At 31.6% G+C, this 25,989-nt stretch overlaps 1 protein-coding gene and 1 long non-coding RNA gene across 2 annotated transcripts in view; both read right to left on the bottom strand.

Moving 5' to 3' along the window:
- LOC140832465 (uncharacterized) overlaps positions 1 to 25,989 on the bottom strand; it is a 61,112-nt gene that overhangs the window by 3,150 nt on the left and 31,973 nt on the right. The gene's annotated exons all lie outside the window — the stretch shown is intronic.
- Positions 12,070 to 14,446, bottom strand: LOC140831628 (uncharacterized). The gene is made up of 2 exons (XM_073195370.1): positions 14,067 to 14,446; positions 12,070 to 13,266 (listed from the first exon to the last, which is right to left on the bottom strand). Exons 1-2 carry the CDS (start codon positions 14,148 to 14,150, stop codon positions 12,181 to 12,183), a joined length of 1,170 nt encoding a protein of 389 aa, XP_073051471.1. The 5' UTR covers positions 14,151 to 14,446; the 3' UTR covers positions 12,070 to 12,180.

Here is a 25,989-nt window from a genome sequence, read left to right as displayed (position 1 = left end):
TCTTATTGTTCTGTTGAATTCAGAAACAACCATAGGTAGATGAAATGCAGCTAATTGGATGAGAATAAATAGACGGTGCTTACGAAAAAAATCTAAGAACAACGAATAATGAATATTAAAAAAAATGACAGCGTAAATAATTGTACAAAAAATAAAACCTTGATTAGAATAAAGTAATTGGAAATAATTCCTACGGGGAAAATTGAAACTAACATTCGTAGGGGAGAAATCGAAACTAACATTTAATGAATTTGATATGTGAAAATGTGATAATCTTTATTTTTATCACTGTTCGTGCATTCCCTTTCTCCTATATTTTTACCCAAATAAACAGCTCTGAATATGTTAAAAATTTCAAAAAGAAAATGATACACATGGTTTCTCTACTTTTGTGTTTGAATAGATACTTTTTTAATTTTTTCGATGAACAAATTAACTGATAAATGTTTGGAAATGGGAGATTAATGAGAAAACATGAATGTTGGTTTGGTTGTCAACTGAAAACGGTGTTTTTATTACATAAATTATAATAGGCATACCATGTGGAGTAGTAGATAAATTAGAGGATCTAACCAAAAAAGTGAAATTTCCTGAATTGCATTTTCCAATAATAATTTGTCCGAGTGTGTCAATTCCTGCCTCTCACAACAATGTCCAGAACACACTCAGACCAAAAGTGGAGCACATAAGCAAGCTGAAAGTAAAAGTCTTAACAATTATATTGAAATCGCAGCAAAAAAGGCACCTTTAAGTTGAGGTCTTCCTTCGAACAGATCCAATAAAGAATCCTCTAAATCATATGGGTGTATTTAATGTATTTTACAGCACGCCTCACATTTAATTTTTAATTATTCAATCGATAATAAGAAAAATTTGGAAAGAAATAATTAAAGAATACCATTAAAACCTCCAAAAATTTGATGGGTTACCTCAAATTACTATGTTTTGGATAGTAATTTGTACAGATTTATCTCACATACAGGTCCTCCAAAAACCTCCAAAAACATTACAGAATAAAGGGAAAACATCAAACCTCAAAAAATTTGATTGGTTTGAAGCGGGATCGAAGATTGATAAAATTTTCAGAGATGTTAACTTTCGAAGGAGAGAAAACAGAGAAAGACGGAGGCAGTTGAACGACAATTCGAAAACCTCCAAAAACATTACAGAATAAAGGGAAAACATCAAACCTCAAAAAATTTGATTGGTTTGAAGCGGAATCAAAGATTGATAAAATTTTCAGAGATGTTAACTTTTGAAGAAGAGAAAACAGAGAAAGGCTAGAAAACAATGGAGCACGGTACCAACTATTTTGTATATTCATATGTTGAAACTCTAAATTCCCCCAAACCAAAATTCTTCTAGAAACACAATGACACTTGATACCACCAATCATTTTTAGACCAATCCTCAAATTTTTTACGTTGTTTGGTGACAATCTCTCCTTACTTACAGATAATATCTCATCAACATGTTACATTTCACAAATCAGACATCAAACTATCAATTGGCCATTAACAAAAATTGGAACAAAAATTGATCCAGCCCTCAAATGAAAAGTCGTGACAGATGCTAACAGAGTAAGTCAAATATCTTGACTTGCACGTTTCAATGGTTGAGTTGTTCTCAAGAATATGCCATAAAGTAAATTCATTTTGAAAGAAAACGTGTCTTGCTTTGCAAGATACAAATTTATCTCCTAAATTCTTTTACTTTTTGATAAGATATTGCTCATGAATTTTGACTTTCTAGAATATTGATTTTCTTAAACTCAAGATTTGATCTTTATTATTTGGAAGAATTTGTTTAATAATAGGGCATCGAACATCTAAGGAATTGCCATAGTGCAAATGGAGGAGTTGCCATAGGGCATCGAACATCTAAGGAATCTTAAGCTTATGGTGTTCAATGCAATGTCGGAGAAATTCACTGTGCAGAAGAAATATGAAGAAGGGATTGGGTGGAAGCTTGCGCATGTTTCCCAAGTTTTGGTTTGGAATCAAAATTAGCAATGATATGACTTATTTGAATGTTTTAATTTTATTCCAATATGGAGTGATTAATTATTTGCATAATAATAAGAGTTTTATGTCATTTCTATTTTTGTCTAAATTCGAAAAATCCCATCATTGATTGAAAAAATATTAATATGTGATATATGTTTATTTGATTGAAAAATATTAATTTTAATATTAAAAATATCAGTTTTTATTATAAAAATATTAATTTGTAACATATGCTTATTTTGAATGGAAATATTATTTTTAAAATAAAAAATATTAGTTTTTTTTACAAATGTATTATTATTTGTCAAAGTATCTTTTGCAATAAATAAAGTGTATTCTCATTTGTCTTGGAATAAATAATTAATTAAAGAAATTATTATATTTAATTTAAAAATAATTATAAAAAGGAAAAAGGGCCGCTATTCTCCATTTCTCCCCTCATCTGCATTTCTTGATTCCGATAACCGTCCAAGAAGCCAAAAATGCCAATCTACGCCGAGGGTCTTGATGTATACCTGGTAGAATATTTCCACGGCCGTCAAGTGAGGACGCAGGTCACACACGAGGCTTTTGTGGTAGATGATTGGGTGGCCGCTAACTTGCCCGGTGAACATCTTATTGCCGTAGCTACTAAACCCTTCCGGCATGGCCGGGGATTATCGCTGATACAGGTATGCATCAACAATAGGTGTCTCATCTTTCAATCTTGCCATGCCAACGGAGTAATTCCTATGTCTCTGCGGATCATGTTTGAAAACCCCAACTACACAGTAGTTGGGGTTTCAATGAACAAGACAAGGGAGAGGTTGTATAGAAGATATCATCTAGTTATCGCCAATCCCGTTGAGCTACGGGACTGGGTTCACCCAAGGATTAGAAATGGGACATTACAAAGTTTGGCTATGCGTGTTATGCGGATGCGTTATCATGTCCCGAGAAACATACAAAGAAGCCGTTGGTGGAAGATTAGGCTAGGTCATCGTCAAGTGTTGTACGCAACACTTGACGCTTTCTTGACACAATTGGTGGCTGCGGCTGATGGTCTACATGCATATTAGGTACATTTTCTTTAATTTCTTTTTTTTTTTTTGAAGGATTTGGTACAATTTTTTGATAGCTTGCAAATGTTTTGTTCTCTTACGATTTTACAGAAGCATATTTTGTCGAAATAACACTCTTAAGAAATCATTCTTCAATACAAAACTGAAATTTTTTTTGTTCTATTATTTGTTTGGGATTTGTAGCATGTGAAAATCAAGCATGTCACTCCATTTGATTCAAATTTCCTGAACAAATAGATATACAATTGTCCTTGGTGAGGTGTGTATCGAGGTGGCCATTAATGTCTCTCCAAGTTTGCAGAAGAAACGGTGTCACACCAAAATGTCGTTAATTAATCACAATTAATTAATCATTCAAATGGGAAATCGCCATGGGACATTAAATCTGTAAAACGAGATATTTTATAGTTGAAAAAATTTGTATAATATACCATTGTAAAATTTTTTTAAAAAAAAATGAATTCTTGTAAGTTGTAACTCATTTGTGTTACGTTAGTTTGAAAAGAAAAAAAAGTCTAAACTGATTCATACATATTGGTTATAAAATTCTTCATGTTTGAAAGTCCTAATTATATTATGAAATTAATAATAATAACTCCAGCTTTTCAGTAGAAGCTTTATTAATATAGAAAATTTTGATTTCCATTTGGATATTCATCAACGAATTTTAAAAAAAACTACTATAGCAATATATATAAGCCGTAGTGTATGACCACGAGAAGTTCAGTGGCCGAACTGTTTCATGCATAGGCAAACGTCTTGTCAATGCTGCCATCATTTAATGTAAGGAAAAAAAATAAATAAAAGGGCAGCTTTTCTTTATATTGTTCATTATTGTGATCTAAATTTATGTAAGGTTACGTAAAAACGAGGCAGGCAAGGGGTTCCACATCCCAGGATCAAAGGCTTTAATTGAGTCATCCAATCTTGTTCCACGTGTTATTTTCCATTTCACAATATATATAATCAAATTTTTTTTAACTTTTTTATAATTATATTATATTATTTTATATTGTGAGACAATAAATTTTAGAATTGTGCTCCAGCATCATTGAGTTAAATTATACTTGATTAAATCCAAAATTGAGTGTATATATATTGTATAAATATAATATTTGATTAGATATTTTAATGACGATACAAACATTTACAGATTAAAACACATTCTATTGATTTTTATTATTATAGTAAGTATTCGATAAAATACGATGTATTATATATTTGAGTTGTGTTGCACTTTATCTCAAAATGTATCATATACGATTTAAAAGCTGCCCTTTTATTAATTTTTTTTTCCCTTACATTAAATGATGGCAGCATTGACAAGACGTTTGCCTATGCATGACACAGTTCTGCCATTGCACTGCTCGTCTCGGGTTGAGTTAATTTTTGACACCCCTGGCATGCAAAAAATGTGAATGGATTTTCATATTTTGTTGTCACACGAAAAATCATATTAAAAGTTTCTTACTCTATTTCACATATATCTGATTAAAAAAAAAACTGCAAGAATATAAATTATCATAAAAGGTGCCTTCATTTCCATCCGACAATCCATCGTAACTCAATTCTCAACCAAATCACATAGACAGAGTGTACACTGTTGAAATTTGAAGAAGAACTGTAACTTCAGAGACGGCTTCCCGTTCATATATATTTTACGAACAATGGGATTATAAATTGAGGCCCGTTTAAACACACACACATATATATATATATATATATATAATAATAATAATTTTGATAAATTTAACCGATTAAATAAGGATAAATTGTCCATAAATTCCTAACAAAACAAATTGATTCGTATCAACGTTTAAGATTTGATTCAAATAAATAAATAAATAAATGTTCACCAAAACGGGCGTTCCGGGACGGGAACGGGCCTTGACGAAATTTGCGACGGTTTTGTTTTGATCCGTCGCTATTAGCGACGGTGTTTTGTATAGACATCTGTCGCCGATGTATAGCGACGGTTTGGCTTAAAACTGTCGACAAATTAAAAAACGACGACGGGTTTTATTTACCCGTCGCTAAATTTAGCGACAGCTTTTTAAAAAACCGCTCAAATTCTTATATATTTTTAATATTTTTTTTTTAAATACCCGTTCCGTTACCGTTCCGCGAAATTTCATTGTAACTGGAACGGTAGCATCCGTTCCGATCTCCGCGACAGCAAACCATGGATTCAATCCTCGTATACATTTTTTATTTTTATTATTATTATTATTATTATTTGATGTACTTATCGTTTCGGATAACAAACATAATCTATACTATCTATAATATATTATCTATACTGTGTGAAGACATGATAATAACTACCTAGAGAGAACATCAAATTTTTTTTCAAAATTTACCCTTATATGATACTAATATTACACTTTTTGTTTTTTGTTTTTTTTTTAAATTTCAACATACACTTTTATTTTTATTTCAACAATTCAAATAACAATTTAGTCCCTTCATAATTTGTCAAATTTCACTTTAGTCCATCAATAATGATAAAAAATTATACACACAAACATCGCGTGTGCATAATAACTAGTTCTAAGTAAAGGAGACGCGTCCATTAATCTCATGTCCTAATAAATATACTAAACATAAATATTATGATATGGCATATGTCCAAGAATCTCATATCAATTATAAAAGGAATATTTTATGTTTTTTTATTTTTGTTAAAATCGATAATATCAGTTTAAGATTTTGCCTATCTAGATTATAAGATCTTGTTTGATTTATTTCTAAATGATAATATCTTGCTTGATTTATTTATAGATATTATATGATTTGTTTTTGATAATTATCTTGTTTGATAATTATCTTGCTTGATTTATTTCTAAATGATAATTATCTTGTTTGATAATCTCATACCAGAGGATTATACGTCTCAATTTTCTCAGATTAATGATATTTTTGAAAATTTGAAAAAATCTATAAAAGAAAATATTAAAGATGATTAGGATATTCATCTTTAATAAAGTTGATGGATACAAGATGGTGGAATATCACATCGTGGCATATCATGACAAAAAGTGGGTGTCATATCACCGTAGACTTTTTGAATTTTATATTCATGTAACTATTTGCTTTAATAAAACAATTTACTGTTTATATTTCTATTTGGAATCCGGGGTTTTATGTCCGGCACTTCCATCTATTTATAGGTTCATTCTGTGTTCTTAGAAGAACACGGTCGAGTTTGCTCCCCTCTAGTTTCTCTTGTAAACAATCTTTCTGCAATAAAAGCTTCAAGTTTTCTGGTTACAAACTTTTTAAGTTTATTGTTTTTTTTATTTTATTTTACTTTTATATTTCTTTAGATTAGCCTATATGAAAGGCCAAAACATTTGTGTTAAATCATCCCATTATTATTAAATCATGATATTTATTTATTTGTAACTTGGAATTAAATTGAAATGATAAAAGATTTTATTTAAATTTTGGAATTCAATGTAATATAAGGGTTAATGGTTGAATATAAGGTTTAAAGATGAACGAGGAAATATTAAACTCAAGGTTCGAGATTGTTTAGGATGCATAAATTCATGTTGTAGTCCTTTAGCCTGCTTAGCCGAGAGATGGCGTTTAAGGCGTTTATGGGTGATTTTTATGAATTTATGTTTCTGACATAGCCGTCGATAAATCCTCTGATGTTTAATTTCTCTGGTATATCTTTTGTAATTCTTTTTATATTTTGTAAATTTTCATAGACAAACCTAGGGGTGGGTACGGTACGGTATACCGTATCGAACTACGGTACGGTATACCGTATCGAAAATATCGGTATGTAATTTTTCCATACCGATACCGAAAATTCGGTACACCGCACATTCGGTATACCGAATTCTCGGTATGAAAAAAGTTCATACCGTTACCGTACCGACACCGAAAATTTTGTCGATGTACCGAAAAAATGTCGATATACCAAAAATATACCGACACTTTTTTCGGTATACCGAACTTAAATTTAAAAAAAATAATAATAATAAATTATTTTATGCCGAAATACCGAAAAAAAAAATATTCCGTACCGATACCGATACCGAAAAATGTTTTCGGTATCATACCGTACCGAAATTTTCGGTATCCCGATTTTTTCGGTAAGTTCGATATTTTTTTCGGTACGATTTTTCGGTATTTCGGTATTTTTTCCTACCCCTAGGCAAACCTTATATTCATTCTTATTCTGGAAATTAAATACCTCATTTTATTAGTTCAGTGTTTTGAATATGGTATATAGGCTAGAAACCAATAACTTCCATGTGTGCGAAAGCCACTAAGGAAAAATTTGGTATAACAATGCCACGTATCATAATCAATTTGTATTTCAAGCCTCAGATGGTATCAGGGCCATGGAAATAGTTTTGGTTGATGATTTAACACTCTTATTTAAATGAATATATTTGATATGAAAGAAATTGTTCAAAACATTTAAATAAAGAATATGATGTACCTGAAATTTAGATTTATTAAATAAATAGATTATTCCTAAAATAGAATCTAAAATGATTTATAAATTAGGAACTTTTGAAATAATTGATTTCAAACAGGCAGTTAAAACTACAGAATTATCGGTACCTCTTCATAATGAAGAAATGATTATTAGATTATTAAATAATAAATATATTGAACCTTAAAGGAAAAATTATAGATTTATTCATATATGTTTAATTCAAATTGCTTTTAGACCTTTAGCTTTAAAAAGACTACCAGAAAGCTTCATAGCAGCTTCAAGAGATGGTAGAAATTTAAATTGGAAACAATCCTTTATAGGAATAATTCAATCTAGTCTGGCACATGGTCCAGTATATTTTGATGTTTATCCTAATTTATCATTATTTATGTCTAATATAAATATATTAGATTCTTTAACATTAAATGTTAAAACACATTGTTATAATTATACTACTGGAACAGAAGTTATATGTATCTGTTATCGTATATTCGAATCTATTATAAACTATTGTTTACACTGAATTCTATGTGTAAAATATAGATAAAAAATTAAATGAAACTATTCTTATAGAAACTAATTTTAATATATCTAATATTACAACTCGTAGATCTATAAAATGGGAAAAAAATAGAATTTTCAGAAAATTGGATAATTGAACAAGCTGTTCCTAGAAATCCTATTATAAACAAGGATTTATAACAAGTTATACAAAACAATGAATGATCTGTTCAAATACAGTTCAATAATGAACAAAGAAGATTATTATCCTCTTCTGTCTATGCTAGATCAAGATCTAGTCATTCTTTTATTTCATCTTTAGATTATATGATGGATATTCCTCAAACTTCTAGAACCTCTACTTCTCAAATACGAGAAGAAGTAGATTCTACAATAGAAGATTTAATCATAAATCAAAAATAATATTGTTCATAAAGGAAACTTTCAAAAAGTAAAAGAAACTTATACAATTTCAGAAATGAATTTTACTATTTAATGGATAGTAAACCAAAAATTGATTTTACTACAAGATCTCTTCCTAGAGCAAGAATTAATGCTGGATTTTACCAATCTAAATGGGAATCTTTCAGAGAATGGTATTTCAAAAGATTCTCTAAACAAGAATTTGATTATATAGTCAATCATACCCATATTCACAATAAAAAATAGTACTCTTAGCTTAAAAAGTAATACTTTTTCATGGATAACCCAAATAGAGATCCGTCTCACAAAATACGACCCGTGAGACCGTCTCACACAAGTTTTTGTCATAAATTAATACATTTTGTTCCTTGGTTTTTTAAAACATTTATTATTGATTATATTTCCGTTCTTGAAATAAATTATAAACTTTTTCAAGTATTTAGTTTTAATTGTGAAATACCTAATTTCAATTTTAAAATACCTGATTTGGTAAATGAGATATTCAGAATGAGTATTAAAATACTGGATATTCGAATATGCAACGTAAGTTCACAAAGTGCTCGCATTTCCATCCAAGATGCATTTGGATGACATGTTCATTTCATTTAATTATTTTTTTATTGTTAAAAAAATAAAATTTGTAACTAAGCATTGAACTTTTCAAATACTTAGTTTTAATTCTGAATACCTAATTTCAGTTTTAAAATATTTGATTTGGTAAATGAGATACTCAGAATGAGTATTAAAATACTGGATATTCGAATATGCAACGTAAGTTCATCAATTACTCGCATTTCCATCCAAGATACATTTGGATGATATGTTCATTTCATTTAATTATTTTTTTTATTGTTAAAAAAATAATTCACAACTAAACATTCAACTTTTTCAAGTACTTAGTTTTACTTGCGAAATACCTAATTTCAATTTTAAAATACTTGATTTGGTAAATGAGATACTCAGAATGAGTATTAAAATACTGGATATTCGAATATGTAGCGTAAGTTCACCAAGTGCTCGCATTTACATCAAAGATACATTTGGATGACATGTTCATTTCATGTAATAATTTTTTAAATTGTTAAAAAAAACAAATTCGCAACTAAGTATTGAGCTTTTTCAAGTACTAAGTTTTACTTGCGAAATACCTAATTCAGGTTTAAAATACTTGATTTGGTAAATGAGATACTTATACTGAGTATTAAAATACCGAAAATCGGTATACCGAAATTTTCGGTAAATATAACTAGCATACCGATTATACCGAAATTATACGGTATACCGAGATTTCGGTACGGTATCGATATATACAGTTTTATATCGAAAAAAACATTAAATTTTAAAATTTTTATGAATTTATTTTTTTAAAATATTATATATTTCAAAAAAAAATTCGGTATTCCGGTATATATCGAAATTTTCAAATTGCATACTGTTATCGTACCGAAAAATTCGGTATTCTTACCTTACCGTACTGTACCGAAATCTTCGATATATCGAAAATTCGGCATTTTTCGGTACGATAATCTCGGTATACCGAAAATTCGGTATTTTTTCCCACTCATAGGGTTGACACGTGATAGTATTAAAAACTGTTCAAGCCGAACTCGTCTCAAACCCGAACCAATCGGAAAACTCCCAACCTGATTTTGAATTTTCTTAATAATATTTTAATTTAAATACATAATAGTAAAATCTCCGATATATTAAGTTCGAAAATTTAATTGTAGAAAATTAAAAATATATTTACTAAATCAAATAAATAATTGTTTAAAAAAATAAAAAATATATACAAAATAAATATCAAATGATGGATATTTATGATATAAATATATAATACTTTTTTTTTTCAAATATGCAATATATAAAATGTAGGCAATATTATTAATTATATATATTTTTTTAAAAAAATTAAAATTTTCGGGTCAACCTATCCGATTACTTTTCCGGGTCAGATATCAGGTCTAACCTGATCTGACCCGAACTCGAAAACCCCAATCAAACCTGTTATTTTCCTGGCCGAACCGTTTCGAGTTGTCGAATCGAGTTAAATTTTGACACTTCCTATATTTTAACATTAAAAAACTTATATTACAAAATATTAATTTTGACATAAAAAAAATACTAATTTTACATTTAAAACTAATATTTTGAAGGCAAAAACTTGTGTGAGACGGTTTCACGAATCGTATTTGTGAGACGAGTATCTTATCTGGGTCATCCATGAAAAAATATTATTTTTTAAGCTAAGAATATTACCTTTTATTGTGAATATGTGTATGATTGACACGTCTCACATATTAATATCAGTGAGACAGTCTCACATGAGATCCACTCTACTTAAAAGTAATATTTTTTATTTAATCATATAAAGTAATATTTTTAATATAAAAAATAATATATTTTCAATGAAAATTAATACATATATTATTAAATAATACTTAAAAAAAATTCATCAACCAAACACATATTGAGAAGATACTTTGACAAATAATAATATATTTGTGAATAAAACTAATATTTTAATTTTAAAAAATAATATTTTCATTCAATGAATGCATATGTTACAAATTAATATTTTTATAATAAAAACTAATACTTTTAATGTTAAAATTAATATTTTTCAATCAAATAAACATATAACACATATTAATATTTTTTCAATCAATGATGGGATTTTTGGAATTTAGACAAAAATAGAAATGACATAAAACTCTTATTATTAAGCAAATAATTAATCACTCCATATTGGAATAAAATTATAACATTCAAATAAGTCACGTCTTATTTCTAACTTTGATTCCAAACCAAAACTTGGGAAACATACGCAAGCTTCCTCCCAATCCCTTCTTCATATTTCTGCACAACAATTCTCCTCGTGAATTTTTCCGACATTGCATTGAACACCATAAGTTTGTATCTTGCAAAGCAAGGCACATTTTCTTTCAAAATGAATTTACTTTATAGCATATTCTTGAGAACAACTCAACCATTGAAACGTGCAAGTCAAGATATTTGAATTACTCTGTTAGCATCTGTCACAACTTTTCATTTGAGGGCTGGATCATGTGCTTCTTTCCTTCGTTCTTACATAATTTTGGTTATTTTGCTTTCAGATTTCGATTGCATTATCACCCGTCCTTGTTAGACGAATTATATTCCAATTTTTGTTAATGGCCAATTGATAGTTTGATGTCTGATTTGTGGTGATAAGATATTATCTGAAAGTAAGGAGAGATTTTCACCAAACAATGTAAAAAATTTGAGGATTGGTCTAAAAATGACTGGTAATATGAAGTGTCATTGTGTTTCTAGAAGAATTTTGGTTTGGGAGAATTTAGAGTTTCAACATATGAATATACAAAAATTTATTTCTTATTATTATAGTGTTCATTAAAGAGGTTACAAACAAATTACCCTTTGTTTAATTTATTGTTTATTATTACAATATAATAATTCGGTGTTCTTCTTTCGATCGAACATGCATGAAAGAAAATACAAAGAACATGTCAACAAATTTGGATAGCAAGTTAGCAACCTAAAACACGATGTCAAACAAAATTGCGACCGAGGGAACAAAGACATATAACTTGCATCATTTTCAAGTTGGAGCCTCAGATTATTTAATTTAATATAATATAATTAAAAAAAAAAAAGACCATATGGGACGACAGTAGCCAACAACAAACAAAATAATTAAGTCTCCAATTTTGTGAAACGCCACTCTTCCTCATTCGTACCAAATCATGGTGTTCACATGAGCTGTGGGATGACAATTTCGAGCACTTTTTTCGAACTGAAACGATTGAATTTCTCTTGTCCGAACATCATAAGCAGCCCAAAGTTTCTCAGAACCAGAAATTCCAAATAGAAACACCTCGCCACCAGCTAACACACCCAAGAGTTCGACTGATTTCAAGCTTTTGAATCTGTCACTCAGAGGTTTCAAATCGGAGCTAAGCAACTTGGTCCACTCTCCAGTTTCTGGGTTCATTTCCATAACTTCCATCAAATACCCAAGTGACTCTGGAAGTTCGGACAGATGACAACAGGATAGATTACGACCCATCGCTAGAGGCACAGACATAAATGGATCATATACAGTCTGAACAAACTCATAAACGATTTCAGTATCTAAATTCAGTGTCACAACACGGGATTCGCCGATCCAGTGCACATAGCCATGAGTAGCAAATGGATGATAACGTAATGCTTCTTGACCTAGCTTCGATAGGTGTTGCACGTCAAGGTGCCTCCAAACATTATCAACGCCAAGTGTCAGCACATATATACCTGATCGAGAATTGGGAGAATACGAGCGCACTGCTTTATACTTCATCGAAGCCTCAGCAAATGCTAAAGTTGTCCCGAGTACTACACTTGAGTCATATGGCAGAGGTTCATGTTGTTTTGTCAAGGGATTGATAATAGAAAGAACGTGATGGTCTCCTTTATTGCCGGTGAAGGCCAACACTAAACCATTAACACTGCTGCCACATAAATAAAAATCCCTGCAGTCAAACTTGCATATCTCAAGACAACCTTGTCGAATTTCAACATAAATCCCATCCGTGGGTTTGAGATTTTCCATGATTATGATTCCAGGAGTTGAATTTTGAAGATGATCGCAAATGAATTTTTTTGTACTGATTAATAAGTTCCAAGCTCCGCAGACATGCGTAATCACATCATGTATAACATGCGCTGGAAGACGTAAAAGAATTTCGAAAAATATCTCCGAAGGAAGACATCTCCAATGGTTCTTCCCCGCGCACCTCTTGCAAGGATGGATTAACATTTTATTAAGATTATCCACCTGTATAGTTGTACAGAAAATCACACTATATTGAGATATAAATATCCACCGCAAAGTGGAAAAATAATTCGGTAGATAAAACCTAGGATAATCATAAAGCACAATGTCATTAATTCCATAAAGATTGAAAAAATTTAGACTTTCAGTCATGAAATTCAAACGGACAATATCACGATTTACTTTAACAAATAAAAATATATTTTTCCCCCATTAAAATACCTATTACGAAGATACATCTCGTATTTTCTCCGGTTTGCCAAACTACAAGCACACCATGTTCAACTCGATCTCAAAACAAATGTCAATAATATGAAAAAAATTCTATAAAATTTTCATCATATAAAATTAGCACAAAAAAATTAAACTTGGGAAATCTATAGAAGAATATTAATCCTCTATTTTAATGTATAATTACCTTAAAAATTATGTAAAAAAATCAATCAATAATCTGGAAAAAAATCTAATATTTTCATCATAGAAAATTAGCACAGAAAGACTAAAACTTGGGCAACAGAAAGATGAATATTAATCCTTTATTTTGATTTATAATTACCTCCAAAAATTGTGCCAAATCAATCAATATTCTAAAAGGTCTAATCTTTTCATCATAGAAGAAAAATTAGCAAAGAAAGATATAAACTTGGGAAATCGAAAGAAGAATATTAATCCTCTATTATATTTTATAACAATTACCTCCAAAAGAGATGCCAAATCAATAATCTAAAAGGTTTAATCTTTTCATCACATAAAATTAGCACATAAAGATTTAAACTTGAATATTAATCCTTTATTATAATTACCTCCATGTTCGTTTCACTGCCATCATCTGCATTGACCATCGGATCCGCCAAGTATTTCGATCGGGAATACTTAATCCGTGGCATGGGAAGCGGTGGTTGGCGGAGACACAACTTCTCTCAGGATCCCTTTTAGATTTAGATAATAAATAACAAGGGTTTGCAATATCGGTATCGGAACGGTGGCTCCGGTGCAGGGTAATCAACCCGGAACAAAAGCTGCTACGGACCAACGACTACCGGCGATATTTTGTTCCGGAACAGATCGGTATTGAATCTTGCAGCTTCTGTAAGCGTCGACAAGGACAAACAACGTGACAGCAATCTCGGCATGGGAAAGAAGAACTGTAACTTCAGAGACGGCTTACGACCAAAGGACTAGGGTCCGTTTATATATATTTTACGAACAATGGGCCTATAAATTGAGGCCCGTTTAAAATATATAATAATTAATAATAATAATTTCGATAAATTAAACCGATTAAATAAGGATAAATTGTCCATAAATTACTTACAAAACAAATTGATTCTATCAACGTTTGTTTGATTCAATCCTAGCTAGTATACTTTTTATTATTTTTTTCATGTACTTTTGGTTTCGGATAACAAACATAATTCAACGTGAAGAGTTTGTGTGATTGATTCACATATTTACTGTGTTGCTAATTAGTGTTGGCAACACTCAAGAACAACACTGGCGCAGAGTGTTGATCGAAGATTATTATTTCGTTTGGTTTGAAGCAACACACATTTCGGTTTATGCATCGAGTTTTGAGTTTGGTTTATTTTGATGCATATTAATTTCTTGGAATGTTAAGAAATTTAGTTTTATTATGCACACTAATATTGTTTTGCTATAAACGATTTATATATTTTTTCTAATGAATTTTTGCTATGAGGCATTGGACAAATGTTTGTACTTGTGCATAATTTAAATCTGGTCTTTATTTATTAAAAGTTTACGTGTGTGTTAAATAATCAATTTTCGCCACATATTGTGATCGCGTGTTGACAACACCAGAGCACAACACGAACTTATGATAAACACATTATAATTTATTTTATGTCCATTTATAATCAAGACCTCTTCAAATTTCGACCGTGTATATTCTCTTAACGTGGTTGGCTTGAGACTTGAGTTACTATGGATTGTCGGATGGAAATGAAGACACCTTTTATAATAATTTCTATTCTTGCAGATTTTTTTATCAGATATATGTGAAATATTAGAGTAGGAAACTGTTAATATGACTTTTTGTGTGACAACAAAATATGAAAATGGATTCACACTTTTTGCATGCTAGGGGCGTCAGAAATTAACTCAACCCGACACGAGAAGTGCAGGGACAGAACTGTCTCATGCATCGGCAAACGTCTTGTCAATGCCGCCATCATTTAATGTAAGGAAAAAAATAATAATAATAAAAGGGCAGCTTTTGTTTATATTATTCATTATTGTGATCTAAATTTATGCAAGGAAAAATGAGGCAGGCGGGGGTTCCACATCCCAGGATCAAAGGCTTTAATTGAGTCATCCAATCTTGTTGCACCTGGATGCCAATTATTTTCCATTTCACAATATAATAAAAAAAATTAACTTTTTTACAATTGTATTATATTATTTTATATTGTGAGTCAATAAATTTTATAATTGTGCTCCAGCATCATTGAGTTAAATTATAATTGATTAAATCCAAAATTGAGTGTCTATACATAAAAATATAATATTTGATTAGATTTTTTAATGATGATACAAACATTTGCAGATTAAAACCCATTCTATTGATTTTTATTATTCTAGTAATTATTCAATAAAATACGATGTATTATATATTTGTGTTGTGTTGCACTTTATCTCAAAAGTAAGACATGTATTCCTGTTGGTTTTCTCCTATTTTGGTATGCAATTTGTAAAATTATTACAGTTTTGGTCACATTTTCTATTTTTATTCAATTTTCATCCTTTTTCACCTAGTACTATCTATACGATACGTTACGTTAGCAATATTTGATATCATATCATTATTTTTTGATATCACGTCATCTTTTTCGGCGTCACATTAAATATAAGGAAAAAAGAGGTTAGAGTTGAAAAACATAAAATGATCAAAAAGTATAATTTCTCATTGTTTATTAATATTTTCTCATAGATAATGTTGTATTATGAATCAATATTATTTTTTGTCATGACTTTTATTAATTGATAGTATGAATTCGTAATATATATGAATAAAAGTTTATCAAAAACATTAATTATTTAAGATTTTATTTATAATAGTATTAGTATTATTCGAGATGGCTCTTCCACCCCGTCCATATCCACATACATGTTAAAATAATTATTATTAATTATATAAGCAGTCTACTCCCGAAGCTAATCATATATATATATATATATATATATATATATATATATATATATATATATAATGTTGTTAATGAACAATGAAAGCCAAATGAAAAGAATTAATTTTCATCTGTGATAACCCATTGACATAAAATTAAAGTTAATTGTTACATTTATGGTATATCATGCTCCAGTTGGATAAATAATTATAAAATGTTTTTATAAAAGTGTTTTTTTACAAAAAAATTATAAAAAGCTTTTAAAAATTGTTTTAAGAATAAATATGTGTTTGTAAAACTATTTTATAAAAACATTTTTACAGTTAAAATGTTTAAAAAATCTGAAAAAAGCACATCTCAACTATTATTTAAAAAATTGTGTTTGGAGAAAATAATTTTTACTTATAAAACACCAAATACGTTTTCGAATTAGCGTTTTCATTATATCCAATTAACGTTTTCGAATCCAAATCATTTAATATATGCGGAGTATAGTAAACTGGTGAATAGACTATACCATTTAGCAAGACAAGCTATAAATACATACACACAGTTCCCGAAAATTTCTTGATCGTTCATGCACGCATGCAATATATTAATTAATTAATTAATGATGGCAGACAGATGAAAAGACTAATTTTCAGCTATAAATATTATATATGATTTAAAAGCTGCCCTTTTATTAATTTTTTTTCCTTACATTAAAATGATGGCAATTGGCAGCATTGACAAGACGTTTGCCGATGCATGCCACAGTTCGGCCACTGAACTTCTCGTAGTCATACACTTCACTACGGCTTATATATATGTTGCTATAGTAGTTTTTTTTTATTCGTTGATATATGATATCCAAATGGAAATCAAACTTTTCTATATTAATAAAGCTTCTACTGAAATTCTGGAGTTATTATTATTATTTGCATAATCTAATTAGGACTTTCAAACATGAAGAATTTTGCTAGAAACCAGATTCGTGAAAAATTTCTGATACGAATCTTTTTCACAAAATAATTATTTTTAAAAAATTTCTGTCAAATGACATGTTTAAAAAATCAAAATAGTTGAACCATCTTTTATTACGTGGAGCTATTTGAATCTCTCGGAACGAGAGTTCTTCGATATATTGAATGTAATCTGGAAAAATGAATCAATCGAATACAGAAGCTATTTTGTCTTGTATATTAATAGCTCTACTACTAATAACCGCTAACTAACTAAAAGCTACTTTGCTAACCTACTTACTGCTATCTGGTATATTTGATACACCCCCCTCAAGATGTGCCATAAATGTTAGTGATGGACATCTTGGAGAGTAAATTGGACAATGTAGGAGACGGCAATGGCTTTGTGAACATGTCCGCGAGTTGAGAATTCGATCTAACTGGCAGTAATTTGATAGATCCATCTAGGATTCGGCCTCGAATAAAATGACAATCGATTTCTATATGCTTTGTCCGTTCGTGAAACACTGGATTAGTGGCAATGTGTATCGCCGATTGACTGTCGCAGAACAAGGTTGCTGGTGATGGTGGCGAGATGTGAAAATCACGCAGCAATTGAATGAGCCACGAGATTTCACTGGTGGTGCTAGCCAATGCTCTGTATTCAGCCTCGGTAGAAGATCTGGAAACGGTGGCTTGTTTCTTTGCCTTCCAGGAGATTAAAGCATCACCAAGGAAGATACAAAAGCCTGTGACTGACTTCCTCGTGTCTGGACAAGCGGCCCAATCAGCATCAGAGAAGGCTTTCAGCTGAGTGGAAGATGAAGTTGGGAAGAAAATGCCTTGACCCGGGGCTGTTTTTAGGTAGCGCAAGATGTGATGCACAGCCTGCAAATGAGTTGTGCGAGGCTGAGCAACATATTGACTAAGCTTGTGAACCGCAAATGTAATGTCTGGCCGTGATAGTGTGAGATAGAGAAGCCATCCAATGAGCCTACGATATTGTGAAATATCCTTTAGTGGCTCACCATCGGTATTGTTTAGTCGAATTCGTGGTTCCATTGGGGTGGAAACCGGCTTACTGGCCAAAAATCCCGTGTCCTCTAATAGCTTTAAGGCATATTGTCGTTGTGATAGGCAAATGCCTTGCTGTGACCGAGCGATTTCAAGACCAAGGAAATACTTTAATGACCCCAAATCTTTGAGTTTAAAGTGTTCTTGGAGAAGCTCCTTTAATGAGTTAATGATACTTGAGGATGGACCTGTAATTATGATATCATCCACGTATACAAGAAGTGCCACAAAGGATTGGCCTATGCCTTTGGTGAATAAAGTATGATCAGATTGGGATTGCGTGAATCCAGATTGAAGCAGCGCTGTAGAAAACTTAGAGTACCACTGCCTAGAAGCTTGACGAAGACCGTAAATTGATTTGTGAAGCTTACACACAAGTTTTTGGGATGAATCAGTGTGTGAGGCTTGTTTATTGTAACCAAGTGGCAAATCCATGTAGACTTCCTCCAACAAATCGCCATTGAGAAATGCGTTGTTCACATCCAATTGGGCAAGTTTCCAATTCTGACTTGCAGCAAGTGCCAACAATACTTTGACGGTTGCTAGTTTTGCCACTGGTGAAAAGGTTTCAAAGAAGTCAATACCTTCCTGTTGTGTATATCCTTTGGCTACAAGGCGTGCCTTGTGTCTGTCAATCAACCCGTTAGATGCGTATTTAATCTTAAAGACCCATCGACAACCGATGGAATGTTTGCCATGTGGTAGTGGGACAACTGACCATGTGTGGTTAGACTCCATAGCTTCTAGTTCATCACGCATGGCTGCTCGCCACTGAGGAAAACCGACAGCTTGATGGTAGAATTGTGGCTCAAATTGTGAAGACACATTGAGGACAAGATTGCGATAAGAATGAGACAAAGATTCATAAGAAAGGCAAGAGCTCAAGGGATATACAACTTCAGAGGTGAGAGCACTGCTGGACGTCATCAGGTTGCTGGATTGCATCAGATTGCAATGATAGTCACGAAGATACGATGGAGGCTGTGCGTTTCTGGTTGAAGTTCGAAGAGGAACTGACACTGGTGGAGTAGTAACTTGATCCATGGGCGAAGAATGGTTGATGGACTCAAGTAAGTGTGGGTTCTCAACCATGGAAGGAACCAAGGTGTCGAGATTTGATGTATCATGAGACAATGGCAGAACCACATCATCAAATGGATCGATGTTGACATTTGTGTTATTGGACAGAAAGGGGAATGTGGTTTCATGAAATATAACATCCCGGGAAATAAAAATTTCATGACTTTTGATATCGAGCAACTTGTACCCTTTAATGCCAGCAGGATATCCTAAGAAAACACAAGCCCGAGCACGAGGAGCTAGCTTGTCCCTATGAGCATCTAGAGTAGAAGCAAAAGCTAAACAGCCAAAACTTCTTAAAGATGAGTAGTTAAACGACTTCTGATATAGTAGTTCATAGGGAGATTTGTTCTGAGTTGTGGGAGATGGTACCCGATTGATTAAGTAGGTTGCTGTCATGATACATTCGCCCCATAGATTAACCCCCACATGTGACTGAAACAATAGAGCTCGAGAAACATTTAAGAGATGTTGATGCTTCCGTTCGACTACGGAATTTTGTTGAGGTGTTTGTACACAGGAAAACTGATGGATGATGCCTTTTTCAAGAAATAATTCGGTAAACTCAAGCTCCTTTGCATTATCAGTGCGAAATGCTTTAATTTTCTTGAGAAATTGAGTTTCAACCATAACACAAAACCTTGAGACAATCTTGAGTGCATCTGATTTATATTGAAGGAGGAATATCCATGTAAACCGGGTGCAGTCATCCACCAAGGTTAAGAAATATCTTTGATTATGTATAGTTGGAACACTATATGGACCCCAAATATCACAATGCACAAGATCAAAGGCAGAAGCAGCAACATTATGGTGTGATATAAATGCAAGTTTCTTTTGTTTTGCTAATGGACAAATGTAGCAAGATTTACATCTATCTAAATTTTGCATATGACACTGTAATTGATCTTTTAGTATATTCATGACACTAACCGAAGGATGCCCAAGCCGGCTATGCCACGTTTCCGCTGATACTTGATTGACAGAACAATGTTGGTGGATTGAATTTGTATCAAGCACATAGAGTCCTTCTATTTTCCTACCCTTGCCAATCATCTTCGTCGTTAATGCTTCCTGAATGATGAATGAATCATGATAAAAGGAGATCATTGATGTGGCAGTAGCAAGGAGTGAACTGACAGATAAAAGATTGAACTTGAAATCTGGTACAAACATAACATCCTTAAGAGTGAGACATTCACCGAGTTCAATATCACCACAAAACTGAACCTCAATGGTTGTGTGATTGGGTAGAGTAATTATGGAACCACCAGCTGGTTTGAGTGAATTAAACCAGTACGTATGGGAACATATGTGTCGGGATGCTCCGGAATCAATAATCCAATATGATGAAGAGGCTAAATCATTAGGAGCATATGTAGAGAGACATATACCTGTGGTGGGAGCATTGTTGGGCTCATTGGGGTGACTGTGCTTCTGATCAACCGAAGAAAGGTGTTGATCAAACATCAGCTTTAATTGACTTAATTGCTGTGTGTTGAAACTCTGAAACAAATTCTGATTATGACCATCATCTGTACTAGCAGAGGAATTGTGTGATTCAGACACTTGATTTGTATTGAACACATTTTGCCGATTACTGGTATTGCCTCTGAACTTGGATCCTGGTGGATATCCATGGATTTTATAACATGTATCTATTGTATGTCCATTGACGTTGCACTTAGTACAAAATGGCCTTTCTCGAATGAACCTTGAGGGCCCTCGTTCATACGACTGTCTTTGTGGTCGATTAGTTTCATAAGACTGTCTTTGAGGCCGATCAGTTTTGAGAGCAAATGCCATGTCCCCTGCATGATTGGGGATTGAAGACTGTGAGCCAATTGCTCTCTGACGTTCTTCTTGAACAACCAGCGAGAACACACGATTGATTGTAGGCATGGGATCAAGTATTAAAATCTGACTTCGAATTTGGGCAAAAGATTCATTAAGCCCCATGAGAAAAGTCATGATGTAATCCATCTGGGAGTATGCATCCATTTTCCTAACCCCTTCACAAATGCATCTGCCACAACTACAGAGTGGACGAAAGTTATTCAACTCTTCCCAAATCGCTTTGAGTTTCGTGAAATAAACACTCACGGATTGTTGTTCTTGACGTAGAGTGATTAAATCACGCTTTAATTGAAAAATTCTTGGTCCATTACTTTGCTGAAATCTTTCTTTGAGATCTTCCCAAATGTGTGCAGCAGATTCCGAGAAAAGAATGCTTGCCGAAATATCTTTGGATACCGAATTCAGAATCCAAGATATTACAATATTATTGTTTCTAATCCAGAAATTGAGAAGATTTGGATCTACCTCAGGAGGCTTGACGATCGTTCCATCAACGAAACCGAACTTGTTTTTGACTGAAAGCGCAATCTTCATTGCTCTGCTCCAGGACGAGTAATTGTCTCCGGTAAGCGATTGTGATACCAATGTGAGACCTGGATTGTCCGAGTGATGCAGAAAGTAGGGACTCAGGGGATCATCAATGGCGGATGGAGCACGCGGGCGAGGAACTTCAGATGTGTTTCCGGGAGCCATTGAATTCGTAGCTCAAGAATTTTGGGACGATAGACAAGAAATTGAAGAATCAATGCGGAAGCTCTGATACCATATTACGTGGAGCTATTTGAATCTCTCGGAACGAGAGTTCTTCGATATATTGAATGTAATCTGGAAAAATGAATCAATCGAATACAGAAGCTATTTTGTCTTGTATATTAATAGCTCTACTACTAATAACCGCTAACTAACTAAAAGCTACTTTGCTAACCTACTTACTGCTATCTGGTATATTTGATATATTTCTTGGAGACATCCGAAACCAATCCAGAAGTGAACCCACCCCATCTATATATGTTATCCGATTCTTGAATTTCACATGCTATAAATTCCAAACGAACACCAAAGAAAGTTTCAGTTTTGTATTCATGAAGAAAGATTTCTCAAGAGTGTTCTTTTGACAGAAGTTCTGTAAAACGGTAATATCGTAATAGAACAAGACACTTGCAAGCTATCAGAAAATGTACCTAATCCTTCAAAAAAAGAAAAGAAAAGAAAATGTACCTAATCCTTCAAAAAAAAAAGAAAAGAAAATGTATCTAATCATGCATGTAGACCATCCGCATAACCAAACGTGTCATGAATGCATCAAGTGTTGCGAACAACACTTGACGCCTCCCCAGCCCTATTTTCGACCAACGGCTTCTTCTTATCTTTTTGGGAACATGATACCTAATCTGCAGAATATGCCTAGCCAAAGCCTGTATTGTCCGGTTTCTGATCTGTGGGTGAACCCAGTTGCGTAATTCAACGGGATTAGCAATATGTAGATTATATCTTCCTAACAACCTCTGCCTTGTTTTTTCCATCGAAACCCCAACTACTGTGTAGTTGGGGTTTCCAAACAAATTACGCAGAGATGGGGGGATTTCTTCATTATCATGGCAAGTTTGATAGATGAGACAGCTGTTGTTAATGCAGACCTGTAGCAGTGATAAACCCAGACCATGTCGGAAGGGTTTAGTAGCCACTACAATGGGAGATTGACCGGGTAGGTTATTCGCCATCCAAGAATCTACCATAAAAGCCTGGTGAGTGACCCGCGACATCACATGATGGCCGCGGAATTCAACCAAGTAGAGATCAAGTTCCTCCACGTACACGATTGCCATTTTTTGGCTTCTTGGGACGGTTATCGGAGAGTTGAAGAATCAAGAAAAAAGAGTGAAACAATGGAGAGAAAAGCAGCTTTTTTCCTTTTTACAACTATTTTTTAACTAAATATAATAAATAGGCTTACATGTAGCATAATAAATAAATAAATATATCTAGTGTGATCATCACAAGAAAGAACTTGATCGTGGTCGAACACAACTCGACGAAAAACTTAGTATTTTTAAATCAAATAAACATATACCACGGAGTAAAATTTTTGAAATTAAAAACAATATTTTTTAATCAAACAAACATATATTAAAATTTTAAAATTAAAAACAATATTTTTTAATCAAACAAACATATATTAAAAATAATATGTTTGTGGAGAAAACTATATTTTTGATATAAAAAGTAACAATTTCATTCAAATATCCATATATTATAAGTTAATATTTTTAATATAAGAGTATTATTTTTGCAGTGAAAACTATTAATTTTGTTTGTATAATGTAACACTATCGTATCAAAATAAGCCTATACTATAAAGTATCAATTTTTTATATAAAAATTAATATGTTCAATGTAAAAACTAATATTTTTGACATAAATATTAATATTTTAATAGAGGTGTTAATTTGGGAGGGTCAAATGAGTTCGGGTCGGGTTGACACGTGATAGTATTAAAAATTGTTCAACCCGAACTCGACTCAACCTCGAACAGGGATTTTAATTTTTTTAAAAAAATAATTAAACAAAATTAAAAAAATATTTTAATTTCAATGCATGATAGTAAAATCTCCTACATATTATTTAGTTTCCAAATTTAATGGTAGAAAATTAAAAATATATTTAATTAATCAAATAAATAATTGTTTAAAAAAATATATAAAATAAATATTAAATGGTGAAAATTTATTATATAAATATATAATAAATTTTATTTTTCAAATATGCAATATATAAAATGAAAGCAATATTATTAATTATATATTTTTTTAAAAAAATAAAATTTTCGGGTCAACCCACCGATTATTTTTTCGGCTCAAATATCAGGTCCAACCTGATCTGACCTAAACTCGAAAACCCCCAACCAAACATTTTTTTTCAGCTCGGACCATTTCGAGTTATCGAATCGAGTTAAATTTTGACACCCCTAAATTTTAACATTAAAAAACTTATATTACAAAGTATTATTTTTGACATAAAAAATAATAATTTTACATTTACAACTCATACTTTGAATCTAAAAGGTAATATATTTTAGTTAATACTTTGTAATATAAGTTTTTTAATTCCTTTTAAATATATGATACGAATCTTTTTCACAAAATAATTATTTTTTAATTCCTTTTAAATTTTTGGAAAGAGTTTGATTATTAAAAAAAATATAGTCTATATCGTAATTTTATGGTCATCAAGAAAAAATGTCGGTATATTTTCGGTATATCGACATTTTTTCGGTACATCGACAAAATTTTCGGTGTCGGTACGGTAACGGTATGAACTTTTTTCATACCGAGAATTCGGTATACCGAATGTGCGGTGTACCGAATTTTCGGTATCGGTATCGGTATGAAAAAATTACATACCGATATTTTCGATACGGTATACAGTACCGTAGTTCGATACGGTATACCGTACCGTACCCACCCCTAGGTTTGTCTATGAAATTTTACAAAATATAAAAAGAATTACAAAAGATATACCAGAGAAATTAAACATCAGAGGATTTATCGTCGGCTATGTCAGAAACATAAATTCATAAAAATCACCCATAAACGCCTTAAACGCCATCTCTCGGCTAAGTAGGCTAAAGGACTACAACATGAATTTATGCATCCTAAATAATCTCGAACCTTGAGTTTAATATTTCCTCGTTCATCTTTAAACCTTATATTCAACCATTAACCCTTATATTACATTGAATTCCAAAATTTAAATAAAATCTTTTATCATTTCAATTTAATTCCAAGTTACAAATAAATAAATATCATGATTTAATAATAATGGGATGATTTAACACAAATGTTTTGGCCTTTCATATAGGCTAATCTAAAGAAATATAAAAGTAAAATAAAATAAAAAAAACAATAAACTTAAAAAGTTTGTAACCAGAAAACTTGAAGCTTTTATTGCAGAAGGATTGTTTACAAGAGAGACTAGAGGGGAGCAAACTCGATCGTGTTCTTCTAAAAAACAGAATGAACCTATAAATAGATGGAAGTGCTGGACATAAAACCCCGGATTCCAAATAGAAATATAAACAGTAAATTGTTTTATTAAAACAAATATTTACATGAATATAAAATTCAAAAAGTCTACAGTGATATGACACCCACTTTTTGTCATGATATGCCACGATGTGATATTCCACCATCTTGTATCCATCAACTTTATTAAAGATGAATATCCTAATCATCTTTAATATTTTCTTTTATAGATTTTTTCAAAATTTCAAAAATATCATTAATCTGAGAAAATTGAGGCGTATAATCCTCTGGTATGAGATTATCAAACAAGATAATTATCATTTAGAAATAAATCAAGCAAGATAATTATCAAACAAGATAATTATCAAAAACAAATCATATAATATCTATAAATAAATCAAGCAAGATATTATCATTTAGAATTAAATCAAACAAGATCTTATAATCTAGATAGGTAAAATCTTAAACTGATATTATCGATTTTAACAAAAATAAAAAACATAAAATATTCCTTTTATAATTGATATGAGATTCTTGGACATATGCCATATCATAATATTTATGTTTAGTATATTTATTAGGACATGAGATTAATGGACGCGTCTC

The sequence above is a fragment of the Primulina eburnea genome, chromosome 5, assembly GCF_022965805.1.
Source record: "Primulina eburnea isolate SZY01 chromosome 5, ASM2296580v1, whole genome shotgun sequence".
Taxonomy (NCBI): Eukaryota; Viridiplantae; Streptophyta; class Magnoliopsida; order Lamiales; family Gesneriaceae; genus Primulina; species Primulina eburnea.
This window is presented reverse-complemented; position numbering and strand designations above follow the sequence as displayed.

Bases quoted from the DNA above. Each gene is read 5' to 3' on its own strand.
- LOC140831628 (XM_073195370.1), bottom strand. From the start codon at position 14,150: ATGCCACGGATTAAGTATTCCCGATCGAAATACTTGGCGGATCCGATG. The intron at 13,267-14,066 runs GTAATTATAATA...ACAACTATACAG, and splicing joins GCAGTGAAACGAACATGGAG to GTGGATAATCTTAATAAAAT.